Here is an 18,513-nt window from a genome sequence, read left to right on the forward strand (position 1 = left end):
GAGACACACCAAGCTATACCCCTGGTAGAGACACACCAAGCTATACCCCTGGTAGAGACACACCAAGCTATACCCCTGGTATAGACACACCAAGCTATACCCCTGGTAGAGACACACCAAGCTATACACCTGGTATAGACGCATCAAGCTATACCCCTGGTATAGACGCATCAAGCTATACCCCTGGTAGAGACACATCAAGCTATACCCCTGGTAGAGACACACCAAGCTATACCCCTGGTATAGACGCACCAAGCTATACCCCTGGTAGAGACACACCAAGCTATACCCCTGGTAGAGACACACCAAGCTATACCCCTGGTAGAGACACACCAAGCTATACCCCTGGTATAGACACACCAAGCTATACCCCTGGTAGAGACACACCAAGCTATACCCCTGGTAGAGACACACCAAGCTATACACCTGGTATAGACGCATCAAGCTATACCCCTGGTATAGACGCATCAATCTATACCCCTGGTAGAGACACACCAAGCTATACACCTGGTAGAGACACACCAAGCTATACCCCTGGTAGAGACACACCAAGCTATACCCCTGGTAGAGACACACCAAGCTATACCCCTGGTAGAGACACACCAAGCTATACCCCTGGTAGAGACACACCAAGCTATACACCTGGTATAGACGCATCAAGCTATACCCCTGGTATAGACGCATCAAGCTATACCCCTGGTATAGACGCATCAAGCTATACCCCTGGTATAGACGCACCAAGCTATACCCCTGGTAGAGACACACCAAGCTATACCCCTGGTATAGACGCACCAAGCTATACCCCTGGTAGAGACACACCAAGCTATACCCCTGGTAGAGACACACCAAGCTATACCCCTGGTAGAGACACACCAAGCTATACACCTGGTATAGACGCATCAAGCTATACCCCTAGTAGAGACACACCAAGCTATACCCCTGGTATAGACGCATCAAGCTATACACCTGGAAGAGACACACCACGCTATTCACCTGGTATAAACGCACCAAGCTATACACCTGGAAGAGACACACCAAGCTATACCCCTGGTATAGATGCATCAAGCTATACACCTGGAAGAGACACACCAAGCTATTCACCTGGTATAAACGCACCAAGCTGTACCCCTGGTAGAGACAGACCAAGCTATACACCTGGAAGAGACACACCAAGCTATTCACCTGGTATAAACGCACCAAGCTATACACCTGGAAGAGACACACCAAGCTATTCACCTGGTAAAAACGCACCAAGCCATACCCCTGGTAGAGACACACCAAGCTATACCCCTGGTAGAGACACACCAAGCTATACACCTGGTATAGACGCATCAAGCTATACACCTGGTATAGACGCATCAAGCTATACACCTGGTATAGACGCATCAAGCTATACACCTGGTATAGACGCATCAAGCTATACACCTGGTATAGACGCATCAAGCTATACACCTGGTATAGACGCATCAAGCTATACCCCTGGTATAGACGCATCAAGCTATACACCTGGTATAGACGCACCAAGCAATACACCAGGTATAGACGCACAAAGCTATACCCCTGGTAGAGACGCACCAAGCTATACCCCTGGTATAGACGCACCAAGCTATACCCCTGGTAGAGACACACCAAGCTATACCCCTGGTAGAGACACACCAAGCTATACCCCTGGTAGAGACAGACCAAGCTATACACCTGGTAGAGACACACCAAGCTATTCACCTGGTATAAACGCACCGAGCTATACCCCTGGTAAAGACAGACCAAGCTATACACCTGGTAGAGACACACCAAGCTATTCACCTGGTAGAGACGCACCAAGCCATACACCTGGTATAGATGCACCAAGCTATACCCCTGGTAGAGACACACCAAGCTATACCCCTGGTAGAGACACACCAAGCTATACCCCTGGTAGAGACACACCAAGCTATACCCCTGGTAGAGATACACTAAGCTATACCCCTGGTAGAGACACACCAAGCTATACCCCTGGTAGAGACACACCAAGCTATACACCTGGTATAAACGCACCAAGCTATACCCCTGGTAGAGACGCACCAAGCTATACCCCTGGTAGAGACACACCAAGCTATACCCCTGGTAGAGACACACCAAGCTATAAACCTGGTATAAACGCACCAAGCTATACCCCTGGTAGAGACACACCAAGCAATACCCCTGGTAGAGACACACCAAGCTATACACCTGGTATAAACGCACCAAGCTATACCCCTGGTAGAGGCGCACCAAGCTATACCCCTGGTAGAGACACACCAAGCTATACACCTGGTATAAACGCACCAAGCTATACCCCTGGTAGAGACACACCAAGCTATTCACCTGGTATAAACGCACCAAGCTATACCCCTGGTAGAGACACACCAAGCCATACACCTGGTATAGATGCATCAAGCTATACCACTGGTAGAGACGCACCAAGCCATACACCTGGTATAGATGCACCAAGCTATACCCCTGGTAGAGACACACCAAGCTATACCCCTGGTAGAGACGCACCAAGCTATACCCCTGGTAGAGACACACCAAGCTATACCCCTGGTATAGATGCATCAAGCTATACCCCTGGTATAGACACACCAAGCCATACACCTGGTATAGATGCATCAAGCTATACCCCTGGTATAGACACACCAAGCTATACCCCTGGTATAGATGCATCAAGCTATACCCCTGGTATAGATGCATCAAGCTATACCCCTGGCATAGACACACCAAGCCATACACCTGGTATAGATGCATCAAGCTATACCCCTGGTGGAGACACACCAAGCTATACACCTGGTATAGACGCACCAAGCTATACCCCTGGTAGAGACACACCAAGCTATACCCCTGGTATAGACGCACCAAGCTATACCCCTGGTATAGACGCATCAAGCTATACACCTGGAAGAGACACACCAAGCTATTCACCTCGTATAAACGCACCAAGCTATACCCCTGGTAGAGACACACCAAGCCATACACCTGGTATAAACGCACCAAGCTATACCCCTGGTAGAGAAGCACAAAGCCATTCTGTGGTGTTTTTATGATGCATGTAGATGGACCAGAGAAATCCTGCAGATGGCGAGAGAGGGGTGGGGGGGTGGGGAGGAGGGAGGGAGAGAGAGGTGGAGGAAAGAGGGAGGGAGAGAGGGGGAGGAGAGAGAGACGAGAGACGGAGAGGGGCGGAGGAGAGAGAGAGAGACGAGAGACAGAGAGGGGCAAACAGAGGGAAGAGGAGAGAGAGACAGAGAGAGGGGGAGGAGAGAGGGGGGGGAGAGAGGGAGGGAGAGAGGGGGAGGAGAGGGGGAGGGAGAGAGGGGGAGGAGAGGGAGAGGGGGAGGAGAGAGGGAGGGAGAGAGGGGGAGGAGAGGGAGGGAGAGAGGGGGAGGAGAGGAGGGAGGAGAGAGGGGGGTGGAGAGAGAGAGAGGGAGAGAGAGAGTGGAAGGAGAGAGACAGAGAGAGGGGGGAGGAGAGAGAGAGACAGAGAAAGGGGGAGGAAAGAGGAGAGAGAGCCCCTTAAACCTCTGGTTCTTATTAAAACCTCACATTTATAGTTAGTCCCTGGGTGTGTGTGCTCTCCTTTAAAGTGTGTGCGTGTGCGTGTGTGTGTGTGTATGTTTTCTGTCCCGGCGTGACGTCACTGAGACAGGCAGTGACAGTGACACGTTAATCAAGGGACTCAGGACTGTGACCTGACAGCTGATGGGAGCAAGTGGGTTCAGACATCTATGATACCGCTCTGTCTCTCTCACACACACACACACACACACACACACACACACACACACACACACACACACACACACAAACATACACACACACACTTTTGTCCCTCCCAAAGCCCTCCGTCTTCCGCTGAAACCCCTCCCTCTCTTACTCCAACCCCATTGAACCCCCCTAAATATCTCGCTCTCTCTCACTTACTAACTCCAGTCTAAAATCTGAGTAACCTAATGACAGGCAGAGAGCCTGAGGGACCTAACGACAGGCAGAGAGCCTGAGAAACCTAACGACAGGCAGAGAGCTAGAGGGACCTAACGACAGGCAGAGAGCCTGAGGGACCTAACGACAGGCAGAGAGCCTGAGGGACCTAACGACAGGCAGAGAGCCCGAGGGACCTAACGACAGGCGGAGAGCCTGAGGGACCTAACGACAGACAGAGAGCCTGAGGGACCTAACGACAGGCAGAGAGCCTGAGGGACCTAACGACAGGCAGAGAGCCTGAGGGACCTAACGACAGGTAGAGAGCCTGAGGGACCTAACGACAGGCAGAGAGCCTGAGGGACCTAACGACAGGCAGAGAGCCTGAGTAACCTAACGACAGACAGAGAGCCTGAGGGACCTAACGACAGACAGAGAGCCTGAGGGACCTAACGACAGACAGAGAGCCTGAGGGACCTAACGACAGACAGATATCCTGAGGGACCTAACGACAGACAGAGAGCCTGAGGGACCTAACGACAGGCAGAGAGCCTGAGGGACCTAACGACAGGCAGAGAGCCTGAGGGACCTAACGACAGGCAGAGAGCCTGAGGGACCTAACGACAGGCAGAAAGCCTGAGGGACCTAACGACAGGTAGAGAGCCTGAGGGACCTAACGACAGGCAGAGAGCCTGAGGGTCCTAACGACAGACAGAGAGCCTGAGGGACCTAACGACAGGCAGAGAAACTGAGGGACCTAACGACAGGCAGAGAGCCTGAGGGACCTAACGACAGAAAGTATCCTGAGTAACCTAACGACAGGCAGACAGCCTGAGGGACCTAACGACAGGCAGAGAGCCTGAGTGACCTAACGACAGACAGAGAGCCTGAGGGACCTAACGACAGGCAGAGAGCCTGAGGGACCTAACGACAGACAGTATCCCGAGGGACCTAACGACAGGCAGACAGCCTGAGGGACCTAACGACAGACAGAGAGCCTGAGGGACCTAACGACAGGCAGAGAGCCTGAGGGACCTAACGACAGGCAGAGAGCCTGAGGGACCTAACGACAGGCAGAGAGCCTGAGGGACCTAACGACAGGCAGAGAGCCTGAGGGACCTAACGACAGGCAGAGAGCCTGAGGGACCTAACGACAGGCAGAGAGCCTGAGGGACCTAACGACAGACAGCTTGAGGGACCTAACGACAGGCAGAGAGCCTGAGGGACCTAACGACAGGCAGAGAGCCTGAGGGACCTAACGACAGGCAGAGAGCCTGAGGGACCTAACGACAGGCAGACAGCCTGAGGGACCTAACGACAGGCAGAGAGCCTGAGGGACCTAACGACAGGCAGACAGCCTGAGGGACCTAACGACAGGCAGACAGCCTGAGGGACCTAACGACAGGCAGACAGCCCGAGGGACCTAACGACAGACAGTATCCCGAGGGACCTAACGACAGGCAGACAGCCTGAGGGACCTAACGACAGGCAGTATCCTGAGTAACCTAACGACAGGCAGACAGCCTGAGGGACCTAACGACAGAGAGTATCCCGAGGGACCTAACGACAGGCAGACAGCCTGAGGGACCTAACGACAGGCAGTATCCTGAGGGACCTAACGACAGACAGTATCCTGAGTAACCTAACGACAGACAGTATCCTGAGTAACCTAACGACAGGCAGACAGCCTGAGGGACCTAACGACAGACAGTATCCCGAGGGACCTAACGACAGGCAGACAGCCTGAGGGACCTAACGACAGGCAGACAGCCCGAGGGACCGAACAACAGACAGTATCCTGAGTAACCTAACGACAGGCAGAGAGCCCGAGGGACCGAACAACAGGCAGTATCCTGAGTAACCTAGCGACAGGCAGTATCCTGAGTAACCTAGCGACAGGCAGACATCCTGAGGGACCTAACGACAGGCAGAGAGCCTGAGGGACCTAACGACAGACAGAGAGCCTGAGGGACCTAACGACAGACAGTATCCCGAGGGACCTAACGACAGGCAGACAGCCTGAGGGACCTAACAACAGACAGAGAGCCTCAGGGACCTAACGACAGACAGAGAGCCTGAGGGACCTAACAACAGGCAGAGAGCCTGAGGGACCTAACGACAGGCAGAGAGCCTGAGGGACCTAACGACAGGCAGAGAGCCTGAGGGACCTAACGACAGGCAGAGAGCCTGAGGGACCTAACGACAGGCAGAGAGCCTGAGGGACCTAACGACAGGCAGAGAGCCTGAGGGACCTAACGACAGGCAGAGAGCCTGAGGGACCTAACGACAGGCAGAGAGCCTGAGGGACCTAACGACAGGCAGACAGCCTGAGGGACCTAACGACAAACAGAGAGCCTGAGGGACCTAACGACAGGCAGAGAGTCTGAGGGACCTAACGACAGGCAGAGAGCTTGAGGGACCTAACGACAGACAGAGAGCTTGAGGGACCTAACGACAGGCAGAGAGTCTGAGGGACCTAACGACAGGCAGAGAGCCTGAGGGACCTAACGACAGGCAGAGAGCCTGAGGGACCTAACGACAGGCAGACAGCCTGAGGGACCTAACGACAGGCAGAGAGCCTGAGGGACCTAACGACAGGCAGAGAGCCTGAGGGACCTAACGACAGGCAGACAGCCTGAGGGACCTAACGACAGAAAGTATCCCGAGGGACCTAACCACAGGCAGACAGCCTGAGGGACCTAACGACAGGCAGACAGCCTGAGGGACCTAACGACAGGCAGAGAGCCTGAGGGACCTAACGACAGGCAGACAGCCTGAGGGACCTAACGACAGGCAGACAGCCTGAGGGACCTAACGACAGAAAGTATCCCGAGGGACCTAACGACAGGCAGACAGCCTGAGGGACCTAACGACAGACAGTATCCCGAGGGACCTAACCACAGGCAGACAGCCTGAGGGACCTAACGACAGGCAGACAGCCTGAGGGACCTAACAACAGACAGTATCCTGAGTGAGAGATTCTTCCTCGAGAATGGAAACAGTCCTTCAGGCCATGAAGCCATCAAAGGAGCGACATTAGTTTGTTTAAAACACATCGATGTAAGATCAGTTCAGAGAGGAGGACGCTGTCTGACTCAATTATGAATCGGTTACTTTTGCAGGTGATAATATAGTAACGGTGACTCAGTGAAATCAGAAGAATAATTCTCTCACAGTGAGGCTGTGAGAGAGGAGGACATTGGCATTAATCAAAATTCTAAACAGGAAGTGGTTTTATTTGACTTTTATTGTGGCTGTGGTGAAATCAAAGCTTCATGAATCACTCACTGTAACAACAATTTCAGAGCCTCATAACCTCAAGATAACAAGTGTGTGTGTGTGTGTGTCTGTGTGTGTGTGTGTGTGTGTGTGTGTGTGGTGTGTGTGTGTGTGTTCCTCTCCAGTTGTTAATGTGTGTGTGGTATTGATTGCAGCTAGAAGGGGTGAGTCACAAGTAGGCCACATCCTACCCATAATTCTCTCCTCTAGATAATGAGGGGTTAACCATTTGACCCTCCACATGCCGAGAGGCTCTGCTCATTGTCTGCCTGATGAAGGCCGTTATTGTCTAAACGGCCTGTCTTAACCAGGTAGTAAGAGTTTCTAACAAAGACTTTTTAAATTTGAGCGAGTGTCTCTGGCTACTTTTTCTGATGTTAAGGTCATTTTTGTCTGCACCTCTTGAATTGCTTGAAGCGATCTGTCTACTCCAGTCCCGAGGAGAATGATGATTAGGAAACAACTTTCTTCAACACATCTTATATAGCACAAATACATATGATCATTAGCACCGATGCAACAAGCAGCACAGTGCATCGTTACCTGTAAGACAAAAACCTATAAACCTACACAGGTCTCTGAGACTGGCCAGTGACAGATGGGATAGGTCTTATCAGAGAGGAATAGGAAAAGCAATTAACTAGAATATCTTTGGTTTTATTCACTGTGGTACTGCTGACTTCAAGCCTTGGCTACATCTCGCATTGATGAGGTCATTGTTTCAGTGTTTGCTGAGTGTCAATATGTGGTAGAGAACCTTAGTGTCTGGGTGTAGCACCATGTATCTGTTCATGTAGAATTTGCGTGCTCAATTTTATACACTTCTCAGCAATGCGTGTGGCTGAAATGTCCAAATCCACTAATTTGAAGGGGTGTATCTCTCTCTATAATGCGTGGCAATACTTTGGATGGGATTTTTTTTTTGCTCAGACAACTTGGGGGGCCAAAGAAAATCACCCAGGGGCCAAATTCGCCCTGTGAGCTGCCAGTTGAGAAACCCTGCCCTATTATGTATTGATTTAATAGGTTCACATGAAGTTCATTGTCTGACATTGTGATGAGATTCAGGGGAGCAATTCACACCACTCGTTTTGTATAAAACATGCTTGAAATAGCCTGAAGATGTAAAAATAACTGTAGGTGTAGGTGTTTCCCTATGTGATTTCTAATGGGCCAGTCATTGCATTAGCATTCGTTTCCTTTTGCGATGTTCACACAAGCAGTATAATTGTTAAGGGGGAAAAGTTGTAAATGGCTATCAGAGCAATGGACAGGGGTAATGGACCGGACCAACACACACAATGGTGCTGGAGTTCGGACCGAGCTATCTGATTGGTTGCGGCGGCTGACATGGTGGGCTGTCCCTTTCGCACCCGGGCGTCAGGTTACGTTACAACTGTTTAGCCCGAGGAGAGACTCAAACCCGGGGACGTCGGGCTCCACGCAGTGAACGAGAGACAGAGGAAGAGAGCAGTCCTGGCCCTTGGTAGACTAGACCTCTTCTAACTGTGCGTCCTTCGTCTACTCGCCTACTGCACAATAAATAACTCTAGACTCAGGGACAAAGCGGACATAGCTACTGACCGGTCTACTGCTGCATGGAGGCATCTGGGCAGTGCGTGCAGGAATACAGCTCCAGCTCAATCGGACCTCTCACATGTTCTAGGACGAATAGAGAAGAGGAGAGGGGGAGCGCAGCGGATGAAAGGAAATATTTACTACATTGACTCACCGCAGTTTCTCCGCTCTGGGGAAGAGAGGAGAATGGAGGAATGAGGAGAAGAGACGGTTAAAGTGTGTTATGTCAGGTGCTGCTGATGGAGTTCTAAATGATGGATACGTGTTGTCATCTATTTTATGAAATACAGCGACGGGTAGAGAGAGAGAGCTTTGCTGGGTGATAATATTCATCTGACAAAGACATCTGCCGTTAGGCTACCCTTCTGACCGCAATAATAGCCCAGGCTGCAAAGAGACCTCGGCATAGGCTACCTGATCTAACGAGGAACCGAGTCGGTGTGACATTAGGGACAAAGACGAGAAGAAGGAACTTCCCCGGTTTCTCAGCTACAGGTCAACAACGGATCACATCGGCTTTCATCCCTCCCTGAACCACTCAAAACCGGAATTAAGATTCAACGGCTGTTGACACGCGCGCTTTGCGGACGGTTCAACTAAAGACAGGGTCTAAACGAGGATCTGAAGACATACTGGACAGAGGGACATGTATCTAACATCGACCTCACATGCACCCGACTAACAAACACACGAGCCACAGAAGAAAGCGATAGATAGCGGCTGCTCCCCTGCCACGCGCACGGCCGGTCAGACTCTCTCCTCCGCTCGCTCTATCTCCCGGTTGTGAGAATGACTGGGGTCGCGTGCTTGAAGTGTTACCTCTGGATCTTTATCTTCGTATTTAGGTCGACGTTACCTTCTGACGCCAAATTACTGGAAACTATAATATGGAGCACTCAGAATGCCAAGTAAGTGTCCTATTTAAACTCAATAGAGTGTCAAGCTTGGCAAATTCGCTGTGTGTGTGGAGAAGTGTAACTTAAAAAACTGTATTCAAATTCACTCTTTTCCAATGATGATGACACATCAAGTTGGCACCCATTATGCGCATTGGCCTTTAGGCAATTTTTCTTACCCAAAGTTGTGTCTTGAGATTGGAGGTGAATGTAAACCTAGTCTACGTGTCAAAAATACTATCAGAAGTCAGTATTACAATATTATCTGGATAGCATTATGTATTTGGCACATTCCTTAAAGCTAGAATCCTTTAAACGAAAACAATAGCAAAGCCAACTTCTCTGTTTTGGTAAAAAGCTGAGGGAGAATTGTAAGAAATGTAACCACTCTCAAATTAATAGACAAAGCTATGGATGTAAGGACTGACCATTCAGTATATCAACATTATAGTTTTAACCATGTTTCGAGTCTATACAGTGTTTATGTTTACTTTGTTTACAAATATTGGAGAAAATCAGACTTACGCTATATTTTCGGTTCTGATGGGGTACGCTCGTCAGGCATTTAGAAGTTATATTCTTCAAGAATGAATGGGTATATAGGTAATCATTCATTTTTAAGCATGGATTTAAATTAAGATAATATGCTAGCCTGGCTAGTGACATTTTGTCCTTTCAAATATTACATGGCACATATTTAGGACCTGGGCTAGTAAAAATTACAGTCTACTAGCCCAGCTGGCGAGTGCCCAAAGAAACATAAATTCCATCCCTGTTTATAAATCCAAAACATTGATGTAATAACCAAAGATTATAGCTTTAAGCAAGTGGTATTCAGCCAGGGGTACTGCAGGGGTTCCATGTATTTTTCTTGAACAATTCTAAAGTGGAAAAAATACATTTGTATTTAATTTAGTTTTTAAATGAATATCGCTAGCAACAACATAAAACGAATTTTGAATGATATACCGGGCAGTTGAAAATAGGAGAATATCTTCTTTCTAATGATGTCAACTTTACTTCTCAACTCCTAATGTTGAGCACATTACACTCACTGGCGTATCTGATATTGTTTCTGAAAAAGGTTCAGAAAAAGCACCCGCAAATAGGCTACCAGTGCAGCAGGTAACCCTAACCTTTGTTTAACCAGATAAACAGCTGCATTTAGCGACAGTGTGTTTAGGGTTACCTTTCTAGCTAATAGGCTATGTTTAGAGTTTACACTTCCTCTTCCAATGACATAATGGGGAGGTCAAAATAATGAAAAACGATCCAAATCTATTAGTTTTAAAATTGCCATTTCATTCACCTTTATTTAGATAGACAAGTCAGTTAATTAAGAACAAATTCTTATTCTCAATAACGGCATAACGGTTTAACTGCCTTGTTCAGGGGCAGAACGACAGATTTTTACCCTGTCAGCTCGGGGATTCGATCTTGCATTTCGGTTACAAGTCCAACGGTCTAACCTCCCAGGCTACAATTTCTAACGTATGATGGTGGTCCCTGGGTCGCCGTTTTGCCTGGGAGGGGGTCCCTGGGCAAGAAAAAGTTGAAGACCCCTGATCTAAGCTTTAACAGAGGCCCAATGTGTGCTGTATTTTCCTCTCTAACACCCCACCTTATGGTGCAATGAGAGGAAAAGCCACCAGCGAACGGTGGTGGGTCTAGGTGTACTGTAGGCTAGCTCCCAGCTCGCTCAACTCCCTCAAGGAAATAAAACATCTCTCCAGTTTGTCTCGAACTCTGAACATTCCCTGGCGACATAGAAAGCCGTGCCTGTGCACGCGCTGAGCAGCTTGCTAGGGCTGCAAGCACACACACTTTCCTAATTATAGTTCCAGAGAGCCTTATCGAGGCTACTGGCAGTATAATAATGTGTTCTGGTAACATTTATCACTCACACTAGACGGAGTCTCTCTCTCTACACCCACATCACATGGCCCGTTTATGGAAACCAATTTCTGCCGCATTTGGTAAAGGCACAAGGTATTAATTGTTAATATTCCAGTTCATGATTTAACTGCAGACTCATGACATTCAGAATTATAAATTAGGCCTAACTAACTGTGATTGGCAATGCACCAGCACAACAGTGTGCATTTTTGTGACCGTCAATGTTAACTGATCAGTGAAGTCTGGTCTTTGTTGTGGGGTCAGTGTCACTGACTGACCTCTCCTCTGTCTGACCTCTAGGGTCCATGTGTCAGTGGCAAGGGCAGAAGAACAAAACTCCTGATGCTCCTTTCCCATCCTCTCCCTCCCCTCCCCTGTCCTGTCTTCCCTCTGCTGACCTCCGTAGATTACAGCTAATAGAATAAATATGGAGAATGGACAGAGTATTCTGAATGTTCGGGTGATCATTGCCAAGCTGATGCGCAGCAGGAAACTGTTACAGTTCATCGTAGGAAATTAGTCAATTTAAATAAATAAATTAAGACTTAATCTATGGATTTCATATGACTGGGAGGCCACTGGGGAGCCAGGTCCAGCCAATCAGAATGGGTTTTCCCCACAAAAGGGCTTTGTTACAGCAAGAAATACTCCTCAGTTTCATCAGCTGTCCAGGTGGCTGGTCTCAGATGATCCCACAGGTGGAGAAGCCAGATGTGGAGGTCCTGGCCTAGCGTGGTTATACGTGATCTTCAGTTGTGAGGCTGATTGGGCGTACTGCCAAATTCTCTACAATGACATACATTCTAAGTGATTTCAATGGGTCATTCTCCATTCTGATTGTTTTATACTGTTGTCGTGTCTTTGGCTATGCCGGATTAAGTGATATGACATGCTAGTCAATAAAATAATTTCTCCGTAATTAATATTACCTGATTGAGCTAATCATGTAAAGGTTATTAACTACTGAGTCGGGGCACCACAAAATAATATTTATAGAGCTGTTATCTTCCGAATAAACTCTTACAGACCTAGTAATATTTTACATCAATAGCAGTCAATATTAATCGTCACCTTAATTCAGTCTCATCTGAAAGTTGTAAATTGTTGGTTATCTGCACGAACCCCGGCTAACAAGTTGAATCAGCAATGCAAAATTGGGTTTCATAATTTATTTACTAAATACCTAACTAATCACACAGAATTACACATACACATAATTAATCATAACTTGATTGCAAATTATGTCATAAAGGAAAACGTCCCTAGCGGGCGGAACAGATATGACTGCTGTTTACACAAAAGACAAGGGCTGGGTTTGAGTGAAAGAGCGGGAAGACGGAGGAACAAAGGGCGAAGCTGTGCCATCGTAAATACAGTATCTTATGCATTCTAAATTACCGCCCATTTGGAAAAGGAAAATGCAATAAATATTTACTCTGAGCTGCGCTTCAGTAGGTTGGTGGTAGATGGAAGGCCGTGTTGCCAAACCGAGTCCTTTGTCCTTTGAAGAATGTTTCTGGTGGTCAATTGGATACGTTGTAGTAACGTTGTTGTGTGGTAGATGGGATACTCACTCTGTTCCTTCCTAACCTGCGTTTGCAGCTGCTGTTGCTAATTCAACGGCTAGGAGGTATCACTTCTGTAGTGAATAAGAGTTCAAAGTTCATACCATTCGCAACCAAAGCTCACGCTGATGTTGGCTTCGTTCTGTAGTTATTATCTGAACCATTCTGACATCGGACCGTCGTCCTCACATCCTCGGACAGGAGGTTATATTGTCGTCAAGGCTTTATAAAGGACGGGAGAGGAGGGCGTGTTTGAAAAGTTTTATAGCCCATGTCCCTTCACAGGGGCGGGCCACTGATTGAGCAGAGCCCTAACTTATGAAAACCCAAATCTCACATTTTAGAAGCTAAAAGCACATTTCATCCCATCACGAATAATTTCATATTCAAACATTTAAATTGAACAACAATTCCATGTGAATCCGATAACTCTGATGTGTAGACTCTCCACTGTAGAGTTTTTATCATCTTATCATTGATGAGAATGTCTCAGATGACAACCGAACTGACTTCATATTCATTAAGTACCACCGCATGTGTTCAATTGGTCGGATTACCAGAATATAGTTCATTTCCCCCCACCTTCTGATGTTCCCAGAATCTCTATGTTAACCAGGGGTTTTGCAAATGTAACATCAGTAGGGTAGAGAGAGGAAAAAGGGGGAAAGAGGTATTTATGACTGTCATAAACCTACCCCCAGGCCAACGTCATGACACTGTTGAATTCAACTTCAACCAGAAATTGATTTAATTTGAGATCATTTACACACTGGCACATAGGGCTGCATGATATGAGCAGAAAATCTAGGTGTTATTTTTAACCAAATATTGCAATTGCGATTTGACTTGGGATTTAGATCAAAACAATTGCGTGAACTGTTGTAATCATGGAAATATAATGATTATTCTAATTATATAGTTAGAATGTACCCACTGGGCACAGACGTCAATTCAACATCTACTCCATATTGGTTCAACATAATTTCATTAAAATGACGTGGAAACAACATTGACTCAACCAGTCTGTGCCCAGTGGGCAATAGTGGCCACTTTGAATACAGTGTTGTTTAACATGACAACGAATGAAAAAGCCAGGGAGGTGTTCATAGAATTAGGAATTAGAATATCCTACTAATCTCTATTGAGGCGTTATTGTGACAGGGTAAGAACCAAAGTGTTGGTCAGCGTTTCCCAGGGGAGTGGGACCCTATAATCTTTGGCTTCATTCAAGACGTCCTCGAGTGATTTTTGTACTTTTCCTGTTGAAAAGCAACCCAATATGGAGATGAGTACGGGTGAGTGGGTGTGTCGAAAGGAGGGGTGTATAGAAAGCGAATCAGCTATTGTGCAGATTTGTTGCCACTCAAGACCATTTTGTGTGGCGGATTAGGCTGCAAGACGAGTCGATAAGAAGGCCACGAGTGCACCTGTGTTGTATGGACAGGCCTGCTGACCTGACACCTGACGGTGGTACACAGGAGGACGCTAATATGGCCATTTTATTTAGTTCAAGTAGGATAGCAGCCTATACAAGAAATAACTAATATTGATAACCATCTAGATGTCACCTTGATACATGCACATACAGTCTACTCAATGGGGAGGGCATGAACGTCCTGCTTGACAGCACTACTGTCCGGCAACATCTACCTAGTATCAGGATGACAGTCACACGAAGCACACACATACAACGCATGAAGCAACAGTACACCCATCATCAGTGCTTTTAATCCAAAATGTACAATCGTTGTTGTGTAAAAATAACAGTGAAATATGACTCAGTCTCATCGTGTGGCTTCATAACAGAAGTGCAAACTGTTGTGGTATGGTAGCTCAATGTAATGTATGGTAGCTCAATGTAATGTATGGTAGCTCAATGTAATGTATGGTAGCTCAATGTAATGTATGGTAGCTCAATGTAATGTATGGTAGCTCAATGTAATGTATCGTAGCTCAATGTAATGTATGGTAGCTCAATGTAATGTATGGTAGCTCAATGTAATGTATGGTAGCTCAATGTAATGTATGGTAGCTCAATGTAATGTATGGTAGCTCAATGTAATGTATGGTAGCTCAATGTAATGTATGGTAGCTCAATGTAATGTATGGTAGCTCAATGTAATGTATGGTAGCTCAATGTAATGTATGGTAGCTCAATGTAATGTATGGTAGCTCAATGTAATGTATGGTAGCTCAATGTAATGTATGGTAGCTCAATGTAATGTATCGTAGCTCAATGTAATGTATGGTAGCTCAATGTAATGTATGGTAGCTCAATGTAATGTATGGTAGCTCAATGTAATGTATGGTAGCTCAATGTAATGTATGGTAGCTCAATGTAATGTATGGTAGCTCAATGTAATGTATGGTAGCTCAATGTAATGTATGGTAGCTCAATGTAATGTATGGTAGCTCAATGTAATGTATGGTAGCTCAATGTAATGTATGGTAGCTCAATGTAATGTATGGTAGCTCAATGTAATGTATGGTAGCTTAGTGTACGGTAGTTGCGTGGTAAGAAACAGGAGGAAAAAAAGCACAGCTCAATCAAAACCGTCTAACCTATAGCAGAGCGATTTGACACACCTACGCCTTTCCACACGCCCACTACTTTCCTTTCCACACCCACTCGCCCATTCTCTGGTAGTCATATTGAGCTGCAGCTACCCCATTCTCTGGTAGTCATATTGAGCTGCAGCTACCCCATTCTCTGGTAGTCATATTGAGCTGTAGCTACCCCATTCTCTGGTAGTCATATTGAGCTGTAGCTACCCCATTCTCTGGTTGCCATATTGAGCAGCAATATGTAAATCAGGTGATAAATGAGGTGAAAAGGAGACTGGAGTGCCACTTTAAGGGTTTTATCTTCATCTAGTAACATATTCATGCTTAGTCTATTCCTCTCTGATTTAGAAGATACTGTTGCTCAAACAACATGCTGATTTAGGCCTACACCAGCACTGGTATTAAGCTGTATTAGCTAGCTACGTTTGTGCTGACTCAGTACGCTAACTAGCTAGCGATTAGCATTAGCAGCTAACACAATTTATTTTAGCCACAACTTGGTAACAAAAGACAAAAGATAAAGTAAAATCCATACCGGTCTGTGCATCAATACTGGTATATAGTAAAATACAGTGTATAGTAAAATACAGTATATGGTAAAATGCGTTATACCAGCCAGCCCTACATTCACTCACTCAAACACTCACACACAGATGCATGACTCAGTCCATACTCTGCACAGACAGCCTACATGACTCAGTCCATACTCTACACAGACAGCCTACATGACTCAGTCCATACTCTACACAGACAGCCTACATGACTCAGTCCATATTCTACACAGACAGCCTACATGACTCAGTCCATACTCTACACAGACAGCCTACATGACTCAGTCCATACTCTACACAGACAGATGCATGACTCAGTCCATACTCTACACAGACAGCCTACATGACTCAGTCCATACTCTACACTGACAGCCTACATGACTTAGTCCATACTCTACACAGACAGATGCATGACTCAGTCCATACTCTACACAGACCGGTGCGGCCTAACCAATCAGAGCTGCAGTAGGCCTATATTCCATTGCCATATATGGATCTGTGCCATTCACTTTGAACTGGACTGTGTATAAAGCTGTGGTCGTGTGTAGATGTGCTCGTTTTGAGATCAAAGCAAGAGCTGCATGTAGCCACGTGTCCACATTTAGTTCATATCCTTCGCTAGTTACTGAGTTATTAGCCCAGTTATAGATCATTTATGGTCAGCAATGGAGGAGTGATTGCTTCCTACAAGAGCACAAAATGTGTACATTTCTAGACGTCTTTGAAAGCGAGTCAGGTAAAGAGCTTTTTCTTGTCTTAAAGTGGCAGTGTTGTATTTTGAGACAGGCTTGAATAAGCTAAGTAGCCAATAGACAGAGAGTAGTATAATTTGTCTGATTCTCTGTAATAATGGTATGGGAATAATAAGGCATTTTATTTTGTAAAGTGGTTTCTTGCATCAAACAACACAACAACATTTTCAGTCACCTTGTCTGAAGGACAAGGGGATAAACATGTTCATGTCAACTCCTGCATGATTTTTTCAAATGTCTCATGGAATGTAGGCCTACATTGAACACCACACATTGGCTGCTACTGTAGGCTGAATGATAGAACAGCTATTTCCATGTTAAAATGTTACGGGATGCATTCTGTTTTGCCAGTCACATTCTGTTAAAGGTCCCCAAAACACACACACATCAGGGGCGGACTGAAACAATAACTTAGGCCGGGAATTTGACTCCATCCCAGGCCACCCTCTTCACCCTAACCACCAGACCGCTAATTTTGTAGGCTACCCTATTTGTTGATCTAACGGGTACCAAACTAGTTATACATTTGGCCACTATGTTAATTTGGTTAAGAGAGTTATCCACATTACAAAATACAAACATTTGGGACTGACCAACAAGTTACGGGATCTGAACACTGAGTTTTCAAGGTATGCTATGTCTATGGGTGCACCCTCATAAACTCTCTAGGAATACACCAATCATAGCACATTCAAATGTACAAGGCTAAGCACACAAAACAATTAGCCTACACTTTTTAAAAAGAGAATGAGATATACAGAGTTAGCTCAAATGTTCAAATTATTATCTTTATATTCATGCATCAAGCATATCAAAAATATTTAAAAAGAACTTCACACATTCACTGAACTTGAACATAAGCTACAACAATGTAAGTAATTATAATACAAAAGTCAAAAAGCACTCCTCTACAAAAAAATGTAGATTACAATGTTCACTCACTGGTGTCCATAAAGCAAACAGCACAAAAATAAACACATCTATACACTGAGTCAATGAAACTGAACATTGGCTACATAACTGCAAGTATAATACGAAAGTCCCAAAAACATGCCTCTGTACAAAAGCTTTAACGCACAGAATATTTCCTTTCCCCCTTGTCAGCCTGTTAAGGAAGAGTCATAGCATAGCTACTTCAGGGTAACCCGTAAGTAATTATCACTAGTAAACCAGTAGGCGGCGCAGTAACTCACTGCTCTCTGCCATCTTGTCAATGATGTCATCTTTGTCATGTCCCATAATAATCTCCTCCTCTGTTGCCATCAAATGGAACGCTTCAAGGTTCTCTTGAGTGAGGGAGGTTCTTAGGCGGTTCGTCATGAATTTCAGGGTGGAGAAGGTCCTCTCACAAGCCACCAGAGTGATGGATAGGGTGATGAGGAACTTTTAGCCCAAACCAATGATGTGATACGCATCCGTGAGCAGATTGTCCTGAGACAGGAGAAGATAGCAGCATATTGGGCAGTTTTTACATGTAGAACAACTTCTGCTCACCAAC

At 46.2% G+C, this 18,513-nt stretch overlaps 1 protein-coding gene across 1 annotated transcript in view; it reads left to right on the plus strand.

Annotated features, from left to right (window-relative positions):
* Positions 1-8,648: 8,648 nt before the first annotated feature.
* Positions 8,649-18,513, plus strand: part of LOC135526681 (ephrin-B1-like) — a 147,768-nt gene continuing 137,903 nt past the window's right edge. The window contains exon 1 of the mRNA XM_064955235.1: positions 8,649-9,698. Coding sequence (XP_064811307.1) covers positions 9,580-9,698 — 119 coding nt within the window. The 5' untranslated portion in view covers positions 8,649-9,579. The remainder of the gene's footprint in view (positions 9,699-18,513) is intronic.

This window comes from Oncorhynchus masou, chromosome 32 (assembly GCF_036934945.1).
Source record: "Oncorhynchus masou masou isolate Uvic2021 chromosome 32, UVic_Omas_1.1, whole genome shotgun sequence".
Taxonomy (NCBI): Eukaryota; Metazoa; Chordata; class Actinopteri; order Salmoniformes; family Salmonidae; genus Oncorhynchus; species Oncorhynchus masou.